This window comes from Mya arenaria, chromosome 4, assembly GCF_026914265.1.
Source record: "Mya arenaria isolate MELC-2E11 chromosome 4, ASM2691426v1".
Lineage (NCBI taxonomy): Eukaryota > Metazoa > Mollusca > Bivalvia > Myida > Myidae > Mya > Mya arenaria.
This window is the reverse complement of record NC_069125.1, coordinates 79,562,786-79,577,930: the sequence shown is the minus strand read 5'-3', so window position 1 is coordinate 79,577,930 and position 15,145 is coordinate 79,562,786. Positions and strand designations below refer to the sequence as shown.

General features: G+C 38.1%; 1 protein-coding gene across 4 annotated transcripts in view; it reads left to right on the top strand.

The window, feature by feature from the left end:
• The first annotated feature begins 4,617 nt into the window (after positions 1–4,617).
• The window catches only part of LOC128231500 (TNF receptor-associated factor 6-like), a 30,394-nt gene continuing 19,866 nt past the window's right edge, over positions 4,618–15,145 (top strand). The window contains exon 1 of one of the 4 annotated variants that reach the window (XM_052944420.1): positions 4,618–4,676. Coding sequence is in view for 1 of the 4 variants with exons in the window: in XM_052944415.1 (XP_052800375.1) it covers positions 4,675–4,680 (6 nt within the window). In the remaining 3 variants the exon portion in view is untranslated. Of the gene's footprint in view, positions 4,681–5,293; positions 5,788–15,145 lie in introns of those variants that run through there. The other 3 variants (XM_052944415.1, XM_052944419.1, XM_052944416.1) reach the window with 3 other exon arrangements.

Genomic DNA, 15,145 nt, shown 5'->3' with positions numbered 1-15,145 from the left:
TGTTATTATTTTTATATATAACTTTTTGTGTTTAACTCAATTTATTTTATCAAAGTACTTTTAAATATAATAGTTTTAATATTTTGTGAATTTATTGTTAAAACATTTAGAAGTTATATTCATATAATAAGAAGTTTGCATTATGTGGAAATTATATTCTTCAATTATTTGTCTTAAAATATGAACTCACTTAGAAATGTACAGATGTTATTTCTGTTTGCAAGTATTTATAAAGTTCATTTTATTAAAGCTATTAAACAAACAATTATTAAATAAAACTAATTGTAATATGAAATGTTGTCAACCAGTTAACCTTTCACATGCATTTTTAAAAGCGAATTGTATACTAATTTCCCCAAATTGGTTATATATATATATGTGTGTGTGTGTGTGTGTGTGTGTGTGTGTGTGTGTGTGTGTGTGTGTTTGCTTTCAAATAAAGGACTTGATTTTCAAACAAACTTTATTATTCAGCTCAGTCAGTGAAGCTCCCATTTTCGGGAACAATCTCCTCAGCGACCTGACAACTCTCGACAGCCGCACTAAGCTCGTCTCGACCGGCATAAAACATACACTGCTAGAACCCCAGTTTGTGTCAACAAGATGGTGCATGATCTACGTATATGCAGGGACTAACTTAAACGATCATTTCAAGACTCACGATGCTCTTCAAACTACAGCCGGTCATCGTCCAAGTATCAACAGAAGCACTGCGAAACAACAACTGCAAAACCATATCCCGTGCATTTACGGTGTGGCATAGTGTTGGCCATCCATTCTGGGCCCGTAAGCATATATGAATCATGACATTCTGTCTGTGTGGGAACCGTACACGGTGTCCGTTTGGGTTTCGAAGACGGCCCGTACGGAGGTGATATGACCCACGGTCAGCTCATCGACAAACTTGTTAGGGCCAAACCCTAAGAACAAGTGGGAAATCGAGGGTTTTTAACCCAATAACACTTAGCGTCGTATGTATTGATAATATCTGCCATGTGTTCCCGTTCCGGATAGAAAAATACGACCCGAGGGCACCTGCGTTGCCTGGTAACGAGGCTTGCAGAGTTACCGGCTACGCAGCGTGCCCGAGGGTCGGATTTTTCTATCCGGAATGGACACACATGATAAATATTTTTTCTAGCATACCTTAGATTACATTTTTTTGTGTGTAGAAAATACATAAGAAAGAGCCTTTTTGTACATTTCACCAAAAAGCGCATGCGATTATGTTTACTGACGTCATTACGCGCAGTAATTTTTATCCACTGCATACGTCAATAAGTTCCTTCGATATCACGTCTTTAAAGGGTTATTTTCTTTTGTTTTAAAGGAATATTTTTGTAAAGTTAATGTTAACGGAACTCACCTATTGAAATCTCATAACTATAGTTACAATAAGTGTTTAATAAAATAAATTGAAAGTATTACGTCACAGCGCGTGACTCATCTGGCATGGGGGGATGCCAGATGGAGTTTTCCAGCATGGCTGAATTCACCGGAAATGCCTATCCGGTGTGCTAGAAATCGATCATATGGCACAACGGTTGACGTTTACTTGCGACATGAACAACTTCCAGACGCGGTTCATACGGGTACAGTCGGACCTGTTCGGGCCGTAGACAAATGGTTCGTGCACGGAACCCGTTCGGGGACCATGTTGGGCTTGTTTGGGTGCCTTAGCGACTTGCATAATGCATAAACATAAACAAAGCCATTCAGCAGGTGACTGAACGTTTTCAATGGTGGCATGTGCTATTGAATAGCTTATCTCATCAGTTTAAGTTATGTTTCATTAAATCGAACAAAGTGAAATAAATCTAGTAATCTTAATATCTTTTCAAAATTATGTCATCTTCTGTTGACTGTCTACAATTAAATTGTACATGTTATAAATATGTGTATGTATGGAAAATAAATGACAGAATGCGAAAAGCATCTACCTGTACATGTATTTTCAAATGATCAAAGAAGGCTACAGAGCGGCTGAGGTTTGTAAAATAATTGGAAGTAAAAATGAACATTTTCCATGGTTTGAAGATATTTTGTAAGCATGGCTCTATTGGAAACAAACATCGAAGTCGGGAAGGCAAAGATGTGCTTTATGGGGATGCATTTGTTACTCTGGTTTCACATTTAGGAATTTCACCATAACAGCAGTTTCTTTGAGCCCTTTTAGTCCCTTCCTTCAGACGCCGGGCGATAAAACACCAAAACTTCAAAATAGCATGTACTTCATCAACAACGTCAACAAGTAATATTAAAATATCATCATCATACCGTGCGTCAGAAAGGAACTTAAAATAACGAATATTAAATTATTAACTGTTGAAGTGACCGAGGGGATAAAAGTGTAAAAGAACAACAGCAGTAAGAAAAAAGAAGACAATATTGAGTTGCTTCATTTAAAGACAACGGCCAATTCAAATCGACAGTAAAAGCAAAGCTTAAATTCTAACATAACAGTTCCAATATGTATATACCAAAGAAGTTGAAAATCCTATCACAAAAATACAAACTAGAATGACAGATACTTTTCCAGAACACATTATTTCCTAACAGGGATAGAAGAAATAACTACAAACCGTAGATGTGAGCAAAGTCTGAGGTCCCGAAGAACTATCAAATGAATTACAACAACGTACAGTGGACGGCTTAATTATCTCCTGTAATTACTACAATATTCAAACGATCTTTTAACTCCGACCATCTTCCATCTGTCTGTAGAAACGCCACCGTAAAACCTATTTTAAGAGGGGCGACCGCCACTGAAAAATACAGTCCCGTTTACTTTAATATCAAAACTACAAGAACGCCTCTGACATCGATCGTCACGGTATGGCTAAACTTGAAAATCATAAAGCGTTAACTGTTTTCAACCATGGATTCAGAAGCGGCTAATCTTGTGAATATTAACTGAATGTAACTACACCGTGTCTCACAAGAAACGTTCATATACGCTCTAAGCATATGTTATCAAAGGTCGCCTACCAGCCTTTTGCAAAGAGAGATACGCGTAGTAGTCGAGTGTGAACAATCAACCCCCAAGGCACAATGAAGGGATTTGCTCTTCCTAATCATCTGAACGACCACCCAGACCAAGTAAAGTCCCAAACTAGGATATGTGCGGACGACTATCTACGCTACCCGTAGCATCAATAACCAGAAAGAGACCATCTACAACCTCAAAAAGACCTCAACACACTTTAAGCATGGGCACTCAGCGTGGGAAAGAAATTCAACTCCATAAAAATGTTCTTCTTATTTTAAAGACCAAATCAACCCACTCCTATATCATCGGAAAATACAAACTCCATCAAGTCCAAGTAATACCATACCTGGGAATAGGCTTCTCGGAAGATCTGAACACATATAAATAACATCAGGAAAAGAGCATGCCGGAAAACCGGTTATCTCACACTTGCACGGTCCAAACTTGTGGCAGCCTGGTATGGAATCCCCACACGAAAAAAAGCTCGACAAATTAAAACGTTTTCAAACAACAGCTGCAAGATTCATCCACAATTACTATCCATCAAGACAAAACGGCTACTTTCCAACATGCTTAAACAACTAGAACTACCACCTCTAAAAGTAGGAAAGCCGCAGCAGCGCCTAACTTGCATAAATACAAGATGGTGGGAGAGGCACGTTGAAAATTGACCCAAATGGCTATCTTTCAACATGACAACATTTAAACATTACATTTTGATAAAAAAAACAGTCGTGGAAAACTGATCAGTGCTAAATTTTAATCATTTATGGGGCCATTTGCAATAGTTGATACAATTTAAAATAAACGTCAGAGATCGGCGATGAAAAAACTTGAAAAGAACCAGCGACAGCCGCAATTTTACTTGCTACCTTTTTCTACAGACCTTGCCGAGTCCGAGCTCGAATCTACAACTTTCTAGATCGGGTTTTAATGCGTAGAAATCCACAGACCAGGGATTTACAGAATGTAGACACCACTAGTTCTGTTTAAGACCATCAAACAGCCATGAACCAACAATTATCTAACTTTTCTGACTAGAATCAGCAGGGATATGGCAATATAGGCTATGCAAAAACATATATTGCAGATTGAGGCACACGTTTCACTAAAAATATATCGACTAAAATTTGTAGCGCGTGGTTATAAGTACCTTGTATGCGACTATTTGGGTCAATTTTCAGCGTAAAAGTTTATCCGACTACGGTTTGAGTGATATAAGATTGATGTAGCCAATCGGATTATATTTTAAATGTGTACTGAATAGTTGTCAATACGATTCGATAGCTGATTACATAATTATTTTAAATTCATATTCATGCTGCTTCCAAACAACGACACCCTTAGCTGTCAGTCATGCTTTCGCGCATGTGCAGAGGGAACTTGACCAATCATGTAGACCGTACAAAGTACTCTACGAAAATAAATATTTGTAGTCACCGTCAGACCTGCTCTACATGATGTCACGGGAGCTATAGTAATTTTGGTAATTCCTCGATTTTCATTGGCCCACTAATATTTGCGAGCACCAATTAAACTTAGGCGACTTAATTTCATAGGCGACTTAATTTCAACTCGTGGTACAAAAGTCGATTATTTATATTGGTGTCTGCATCAACGTACGCATATATGCAGTCACGGTCCCGGCACCCCAGGTCTCAGATATATATGCAGCATCAAAAGAAATGTATGTAAGTGAATTTTAATACATTATTATATTTAATTCATTTCACTTCAATGATCAACACGAGAAAAGCATGTGATTTGTGTACAGATAAAAAGATATTAGCCGGATATATTGGCGCTTATTTAACTTGGGAAATTGTGGCCACGTAGCTATGAATGAAAACCCAATGTATACAGGCTAATACAGTTTTTTTTTATCTGAACACAAATCATATGAATGTTTCCGATCATTAAATTCAACAGTTAAACATTATATCATAATGCGACCCACCAGTACCCCCCCCCCCCCCAACCCCCAACCCCTGTATGAATATTGCATTAAAATTGATATGTTTCTTTTGTGTATCTATCAAGACTTTCTACATCTTGATCAATACAGCAGCGCCTGGACATTTTCATCTTCAGTAAACCTGGTAATGTAGAAAAATACAAACACAGGATCTGTATCATTGACATTGTTGAATATTTAGTGTACATGCACCCCGTCTAACAAGGAAGAAGGGGGATACCCTAGAAAACCCACAGCCAATGGGCAAGTTCGGTAGTTTTCGGAAGTATCCGGATATCTATTAAGACCTTCACGGTTACCGACGATTCATTGATCGGCTGTTTCCGGGTTTCATCGATTGGAAAGTAGATGCTTTGAAATTAAAATCCTATTTAACGAAAACGAGTGGAATAGTGCATGATGTATATCAATCAGTTAAGGAAGTATGCAAATATATTAATAATGTCCTTATTGTATATCCATATAATTCTTTAGTTCTTCTGCTGTGGTTTGTCATATAATTTCGCGACTAGTGTATTTCGCCGTTTGACAGCTACATGTATGATGGAGTGTTCCAACAACGTTCTGGGGATAATAATTGCATAATATTTATAATATCTGTATACATATACCGATACAAATGACTGTGAAAGCTTATAAATAAGTTCTTGTTCAACAATGGTTTCTCGAAGAAGGAGAATGTCGAAATGACAATGACACATTCAAACGGTCGTGTTAAAAGTGTTACAGGAGAAGTCGTTCCAACACAAACTCACACCACTACAAAGTTGCGGCATATACGGAGAAGTCACCCCATATATAAGTTATATAGGCGATAGTCTAGGTAAGGTGTGATCAAGTTGTGACATGGTTAATCGTGGGAACACAAAAGAAAACATTTTGCATAGTTTCATAATTGAAGGTTAGTCCAAATAATTGTACGTTGACGGATTTTTTTAGATTTTTGATATGGCAAATCCTTCACGTACAAATTGTTTAGTGTCAAAAGTGGGTAGTTGTTCCGATCAGGATTCCGGGTTAAAGCATATAGCGTCTATAAAATATCATAAAAACAAGAAATATTACCAGATAATGTTATTTTATATTAGTTCCGTACACAAAAAATAAATATCCAACTTATAATTATGAGTTTGACGGCTTTTTTTCATTTCATTCTGTCAAAATATAACGATATATACATGACGGGCACCTGCAAGGCTTCAGGGCACAGTTTTAAATGGCTCGGAACATATTTCGGCCATGGCCGAGTTGCTACGATTGTGTAACGAGGTCTATCTCGAAGCTTTGTCGGAGGAGGCCGAGTTATTACGATTGTATCGAGTTGTTCCCCTTCGCATAATTGTTTTCTGTGTCAGTCAACTTTCGTTTTATTGGAAAGGTAAACAACTTGTTTTAATGCATTAAATGCTTGTTTAGTGCAAAATAACATTTCACTGACATGGATAAATATGAATATAACTCTTTATGATCAATTTCAACCATAAAATACTTCATTTAAAACAATTTCAATATTTTTAAAACACCCCCGTTTTTTGCACATTCCCGTTTAGACGTTAGGGATTGGAAGAATCCCGCATAACACGTCTAATATTTTAGACTAAATTGAAGGTAATAAATTGTTGACAGTGGGTTGAAAAATAAAGTAAAATAGGCATCCACCTAATGTTTATTTACAAGCAAAAATAGCATTGATGATACCAATTGTACAAAATAAATACACATAATAATTTGAGAAAAATATTCAATTATACGATGCATGTAAACATATATTAAAAACTGATTGATGTAAAAAGTAAAACAGGCATCCTTTATGTAGCCAATAAAAAATTACATTTTGTTCAGGTAACCTGACCCTAACTACGTAATGGGCGCCGACCCTTTTGTTTTTATAATCAGTTGGTATTTATTTTTATTTCTTAAGTGTTTGTTTTAATATGTTGTTCAAACCTTTTAAGCTTTTAACGGAAGCTAACTTTAACACCATTCATCAATGGTGACATAAACTTTCTTACATAATGTTTATTTTTATGTTTTTTAAAGTCTACCGACCCTTTACGGTTTTTGATAAGGATGAAACCCTTACCAAATCATTTTTTTGGCCTAAAAGCAAATATAAGTAGTTACGTGGAATAGCCATGCATGGTGATAAAAAAATAGTATATACACATCTAAAATATATTGCATATAGTACAAGTACAGTCCATGTGGAACTTCCACTTTTCGTTTTACTCTGCGGATTTTCGGCATAGTGGACATGAAATGTATTTTAATGTTGTCCAATTTCCTCGACCTTTACACTCTCACCTTCCGCAGCTGATCAGTGACTTAGAGGTGTGAATAAATCAGCAACTTGGTGATTCTTGTCAGATTTTTTCGCAGAAAATGGGTTAAGTACTTAGCTGAATTCTGTGATTTACTTGTAAAACCTGCATAGCTACTGAGGAAAGTGGAAGTTCCACATGGAGTGGACTGTAGCACAAAACAATTTGTGTTGACGCATAGAAAATTAAGAATAAGACATAAATATCCTTGTGCAGATATTGTGCTGGCTGGGAGAATGTACCATTTCCATACTGTCCTTTCGAAGGAGTTTGCAAGTACATGTAACTGGTCTGTAATTTGCTCCTGGAATATCCGGTGTTTGCCCCTGGTTTCTGCATTGCCATATTGGAGGTATCTGTCTGTGTGATGTCTACAATGCTGTTGCAAATCTTGTTCATCATGGACAACAGACTGTTTTTGGCGCTGTTTGAAGGATTCCCAGTTGAGCACTTCTGTTATATTTGAGATGCATCCAGCGGTTCTTGTAGATTAGTTGTTGAAGACAAAGCAGGCTGCTCTAGGCTGAACCTGCTAAATTACTTTGATGTTGTTTTGCAGGGCTCAAATGGTGGCAGCATTCTCAAGTGAGAGATGGACCATACTGGTTGTTTCTTGTAACGTTGTGCGTGTCACAGTCCCGTAAAACATTACTGTGTACTACCTTCTTGAAAAGTCATTAGGTACTTCATACAGGTTGAGCGAGAGCTGGAACAGCTTTGCTAAAGCTGGGGCGTATTTGGTAGCAGGTGCTTAAAGGACGACAGCTAGAAGTTCATCTGGGCCAGTGGCTTTATTGGTCTTAAATCAGCAGCTTGTGAACACCTTTCCATGGATTACATGTCGCTCTGTCCTATATCTGGGATTTAGTGGTGTTTTCTCGGGTAAATGCAAAATAAACTGTTTTTAAGAATGTATGCCGGTACTGCATTGGTTAGAGCCATCTGGAGGAAACCATTTTTGTTCTTTAAGTTAAGCTTCTTGTCCCTTCTTGGAGTTATCCTTAAGTCTTGGCTGACTGTATCCACAAGATATTTCTTGTTGCCTTGCATATTTGGTATTGCACTTTCTGCAGCCTCTTTGTACCAGTCTAGGTCCCTTTCATTGTTTGTTCTGCTTCCTTTCCTATTAGCTTGCTGTTTTCTTTGGACATTTTTCTTAATTTTGGTGTTCATCCTTACATTGTATGCAGTTATGTCGTCATTTTGGAAGAGACATGCTTTTCAATTGTTTTGTATTTGGTGGTCTTTAATGTTTCCCAGGAATCTTCTATGGAGGAGTCCTTCATTTTGATTTTGTTTGCCAGGTATGATAAGTCATCTTTAATGCCTTCCTTGGATGTCTGCTTTTCCCATAAGATTGTAAGTAAAATTAAAGTACTATGCCCTGTTTTAATGAAGGAGCGTATCTCTGTTTCGGGTCATTTCTTACATTTGGCAGTTACTGGCCAGTTATTGTACAGGTCCATAAACATTTCTATCGAAGGATGCCTTAAAAGTGTTTTCTGGTTTAATAAACACAATGAGTAACATATTTTCTGGTAGAGTATGTATGTAAAAAATACTATTTGTTGAATATTAATACAGTGTACCTTTGAAATGCAATCATGTAAATTTGATTTATTTGATTTTGTTAAGTGTCACCATAACCATGTGCCTCTACACAGGGTCTATATTTTAATTGTTGCATACTGGGCATGTTCCTGTGGTTTCTGTTGTATACATTATATAAATGGCAGGCAAGCAACACAAGTTGGGAATGCTACCTAACCTTTGTGTATATCTAGTCTGACAATTTCTTGATTTACTGTAATGTTTCGAAGTGTCGGATAACTTGGAACATACCCCTTCCCAATTATGAATAGCAAAATAATATAGGTTTAAATGTTTTATGGGGTGGGGTGGTCAGAAGCACTACCCAGAGAAAAATCTGTATGTGTTCTTTGAAAAAGTTGCCAAATTGACCAATTATTTGTAACTGAAAGTAGTTTTGTTATGCTTGTGTGTTTTTTAGGAACTCTAATCCAGTTTGCTCTATTAGGCTTAAAAGAATAAATGTGTTTGTTTCTAATTTCACGGCCAAAAATATAAGGAATAATATGTTGTGTTTTTTTTTTAATTTTATTTAAGTAAAGTCTTGAAATCGTACCAAGAATGTAGCCCAAGAGGAGAAAAAAATAATGCTCTGATTTTTTTGTCTGCTGGCTGTAAAGATTCAGTTTTGGTGCGAGAATTAAAAAGGGTAGTTCGGGAAACCAGAGCATTTATTTCCTAAACCTCTGCATCCAGAATAAGGTTGAAAGCCTCTTAAAGAATATTGATTTTCAAAAATCTTAAATCTGTAGAAATGTTGCAGTTATTTGACAAATAGTGTTTTTTCTTTTCCTCATCTGTTTTCAACCGAAATTAATGTTAAGAAACTTCTATAAATAAATATTAATGGACACTTGTTATTCTGTTTAGTGGTTTAGCCTAAGATATTTATACCAAACTAAGACATTTTCAGTTACTTATTATGTTTATGGGCATACTATCTCAAATGTGTTAAAACTTAATTTTCAATCGTCAATGTGAAATACAGAAAATACTGGTGTTACAGGACACTATATTTATAGTACTGTTCCATCTAGAACCTGTATCAGATAATTGGCTAGTTCAATTGTAAGATAACCAACTAGGAAGTGATGAAGGTTTATGAGGGAGCAAAGAATATATCTATAGGAGTTTGTGTTGATGTTAGATGAACATTGAATTCAGTAGTGACTCTGGTTATTTAGAAAACAATAATGTTAGCCAATAGCTTCATGTTGTCCACAATCTGAGTGGGGACAGTGATATCTGATGAGACCATTCATCATGTTTGTCTCACCTTCTTCCAATTTGACATTTCTTTCTAAATCTGAGTTTTTTTTGGTCATGCCATGCTTTGAATTTGTATGCCAAATTTGAAAAACATTTAGCATGATGACCCTAATGGTGCCTATTATAGTCATTATGGTGTCTACGATGCCTATCATAATGTCCAGGATACACATTATGTTGTCAATGATGGCCCTTGTTGTGTTAAAAATGGCCCTTATTGTGTCAAAGATGGCTCCAGTGGTGTAAATGAGGGGCCTTGGGGTGTATATTATAACCCCTAGAGCGCTTATGATGATTTTTAAAATGTCAATGTTGGCCCAAATGGTGTAAGTGGTGGTGATTATGAAGTCAATATTGGCCCCAGTGGTGTAAGTGATGGTGATTATGAAGTCAATATTGGCCCCAATGGTGTAAGTGATGGTGATTATGAAGTCAATATTGGCCCCAATGGTGTAAGTGATGGTGATTATGAAGTCAATATTGGCCCCAATGGTGTAAGTGATGGTGATTATGAAGTCAATATTGGCCCCAGTGGTGTAAGTGATGGTGTTTATGAAGTCAATATTGGCCCCAGTGGTGTAAGTGATGGTGATTATGAAGTCAATATTGGCCCCAGTGGTGTAAGTGATGGTGATTATGAAGTCAATATTGGCCCCAATGGTGTAAGTGATGGTGATTATGAAGTCAATATTGGCCCCAATGGTGTAAGTGATGGTGATTATGAAGTCAATATTGGCCCCAATGGTGTAAGTGATGGTGATTATGAAGTCAATATTGGCCCCAATGGTGTAAGTGATGGTGATTATGAAGTCAATATTGGCCCCAATGGTGTAAGTGATGGTGATTATGAAGTCAATATTGGCCCCAGTGGTGTAAGTGATGGTGTTTATGAAGTCAATATTGGCCCCAATGGTGTAAGTGATGGTGTTTATGAAGTCAATATTGGCCCCAGTGGTGTAAGTGATGGTGATTATGAAGTCAATATTGGCCCCAGTGGTGGAAGTGATGGTGATTATGAAGTCAATATTGGCCCCAATGGTGTAAGTGATGGTGATTATGAAGTCAATATTGCCCCAGTGGTGTAAGTGATGGTGTTTATGAAGTCAATATTGGCCCCAATGGTGTAAGTGATGGTGATTATGAAGTCAATATTGGCCCCAATGGTGTAAGTGATGGTGATTATGAAGTCAATATTGGCCCCAATGGTGTAAGTGATGGTGATTTTGAAGTCAATGTTGGCCCCAATGGTGTAAGTAATGGTGATTATGAAGTCAATGTTGGCCCAAATGGTGTAAGTAATGGTGATTATGAAGTCAATGTTGGCCCAAATGGTGTAAGTAATGGTGATTATGAAGTCAATGTTGGCCCAAATGGTGTAAGTAATGGTGATTATGAAGTCAATGTTGGCCCCAATGGTGTAAGTGATGGTGATTATGAAGTCAATATTGGCCCCAATGGCGTAAGTGATGGTGATTATGAAGTCAATATTGGCCCCAATGGGGTAAGTGATGGTAATTATGAAGTCAATATTGGCCCCAGTGGTGTAAGTGATGGTGATTATGAAGTCAATATTGGCCCCAATGGTGTAAGTGATGGTGATTATGAAGTCAATATTGGCCCCAATGGTGTAAGTAATGGTGATTATGAAGTCAATATTGGCCCCAGTGGTGTAAGTGATGGTGATTATGAAGTCAATGTTGGCCCCAATGGTGTAAGTGATGGTGATTATGAAGTCAATATTGGCCCCAATGGTGTAAGTGATGGTGATTATGAAGTCAATATTGGCCCCAATGGTGTAAGTGATGGTGATTATGAAGTCAATATTGGCCCCAATGGTGTAAGTGATGGTGATTATGAAGTCAATGTTGGCCCCAATGGTGTAAGTGATGGTGATTATGAAGTCAATGATGGCCCCAATGGTGTAAGTAATGGTGATTATGAAGTCAATATTGGCCCCAATGGTGTAAGTGATGGTGATTATGAAGTCAATATTGGCCCCAATGGTGTAAGTGATGGTGATTATGAAGTCAATATTGGCCCCAATGGTGTAAGTGATGGTGATTATGAAGTCAATGTTGGCCCCAATGGTGTAAGTGATGGTGATTATGAAGTCAATGTTGGCCCCAATGGTGTAAGTGATGGTGATTATGAAGTCAATGTTGGCCCCAATGGTGTAAGTGATGGTGATTATGAAGTCAATGTTGGCCCCAGTGGTGTAAGTGATGGTGTTTATGAAGTCAATATTGGCCCCAATGGTGTAAGTGATGGTGATTATGAAGTCAATGATGGCCCCAATGGTGTAAGTGATGGTGATTATGAAGTCAATATTGGCCCCAATGGTGTAAGTGATGGTGATTATGATGTCAATGATGGCCCCAATGGTGTAAGTGATGGTGATTATGATGTCAATGATGGCCCCAATGGTGTAAGTGATGGTGATTATGATGTCAATGATGGCCCCAATGGTGTAAGTGATGGTGATTATGATGTCAATGATGGCCCCAATGGTGTAAGTGATGGTGATTATGATGTCAATGATGGCCCCAATGGTGTAAGTGATGGTGATTATGAAGTCAATATTGGCCCCAGTGGTGTAAGTGATGGTGATTATGAAGTCAATATTGGCCCCAGTGGTGTAAGTGATGGTGATTATGATGTCAATGATGGCCCCAGTGGTGTAAGTGATGGTGATTATGAAGTCAATATTGGCCCCAGTGGTGTACGTGATGGTGATTATGAAGTCAATGTTGGCCCCAATGGTGTAAGTGATGGTGATTATGATGTCATTGCCAGGTATTATGTTGTCAATTACAACCCTGATGCTTTCATTAATTTTCTTTAAAGTGTTGATTATGTTGATTATGGTGTCAGTGTTAACGTGTTAACCCTTATGGTGTCAATGATGGTCTTTTTTGTCAATGAAGCCATATCTGATATAAGTGATGGTCAATGATGGCCCTTATGGTGTATTTGATTGTAATAATTGGGTCAATGATGGCCCTAAGTATGTCTGTTCTGGTCATTATGGTGTTAAGGATGTTCATTATGGTGGCAATGATTGCCCTTGCAAAAGTCAATGATGGTAATTTGTGTTGTACACCATTGCCCTGATGGTGTCAATTAGCTGTTTTCAAGTCTATGATGGCGTTAATGGTGTCAATGAATGCTCTTTTGGGGTCAATGATTGTCCATGTGGTGTCAATGATGGACCCTTTGCTGTCAATTATGTTCCTTGTGATGTTGATGATGGTCCATGCAGTGTCAGTGAAGGTCCTTGTGTTGTCAATGATTGTCCATGTGGTGTCAATGATGGTCCTTTTCCTGTCAATGATGGTCCTTGTGGTGTCAATGATGATCCATGTGGTGTCAATGATTGTCCATGTGGTGTCAATGATGGACCCTTTGCTGTCAATTATGTTCCTTGTGATGTTGATGATGGTCCATGCAGTGTCAGTGAAGGTCCTTGTGTTGTCAATGATGGTCCTTGTGGTGTCAATGATGGTCCTTTACCTGTCAATGATGGTCCTTTACCTGTCAATGATTGTCCATGTGGTGTCAGTGATGGTCCATGTGGTGTCAATGATTGTCCATGTGGTGTCAATGATGGTCCTTTACCTGTCAATGATAGCCTTGTTTCAATAATGGCCTTTGCTGTCAAAAAAGGCCCTTGCTGTCAATGTTAGCTTTGTTTCAATAATGGCCATTGCTGTCAATGATAGCCTTGTTTCAATAATGGTCCTTGCTGTCAATGATAGCCTTGTTTCAATAATGGCCCTTGCTGTCAATGATAGCCTTGTTTCAATAATGGCCCTTGCTGTCAATGATAGCTTTGTTTCAATAATGGCCCTTGCTGTCAATGATAGCCTTGTTTCAATAATGGCCCTTGCTGTCAATGATAGCTTTGTTTCAATAATGGCCCTTGCTGTCAATGATAGCCTTGTTTCAATAATGACCCTTGCTGTCAATGATAGCTTTGTTTCAATAATGGCCTTTGCTGTCAATGATAGCCTTGTTTCAATAATGGCCTTTGCTGTTAAAAATGGCCCTTGCTGTAAATGGTAGCTTTGTTTCAATGATGGCCATTGCAGTCAAAATGGCCCTTGCTGTAAATGGTAGTCTTGTTTCAATAATGGCCATTGCTGTCAATGATAGCCTTGTTTCAATAATGGCCATTGCTGTCAATGATAGCCTTGTTTCAATAATGGCCATTGCAGTCAATGATAGCCTTGTTTCAATAATGGCCCTTGCTGTCAATGATAGCCTTGTTTCAATAATGGCCCTTGCTGTCAAAGATAGCCTTGTTTCTATAATGGCCCTTGCTGTCAATAATGGCCATTGCAGTTAATAATGGCCCCTGCTGTCAAAGATAGCCTTGTTTCAATAATGGCCCTTGCTGTCAATGATAGCCTTGTTTCAATAATGGCCCTTGCTGTCAATGATAGCCTTGTTTCAATAATGGCCCTTGCTGTCAATGATAGCCTTGTTTCAATAATGGCCCTTGCTGTCAAAGATAGCCTTGTTTCAATAATGGCCCTTGCTGTCAATAATGGCCATTGCAGTTAATAATGGCCCTTGCTGCCAATGATAGCCTTGTTTCAATAATGGCACTTGCTGTCAAAAATGGGCCTTGCTGTCAATAATCGCCCTTGCTGTCAATAATGGCCCTTGCTGTCAATAATAGCCCTTGCTGTCAAAAATGGCCCTTGCTGTCAATAATGGCCATTGGTATCAATGATGGCCCTTGCTGTCAAAAATGGCCCTTGCTGTCAATAATGGCCCTTGCTGGCAAAAATGGCCCTTGCTGTCAATAATGGCATTTGCTGACAATGATGGCCTTTGCTGTCAATGATGGCCATCGCTGTCAATAATGGCCCTTGCTGTCAATGATGGCCTTGCTGTCAATAATGGCCCTTGCTGTCAATAATGGCCCTTGCTGTCATTATTTGCCATTGCTGTCAATAATGGCCCTTTACCTGTCAATGATGGCCTATAAGCTGTCAA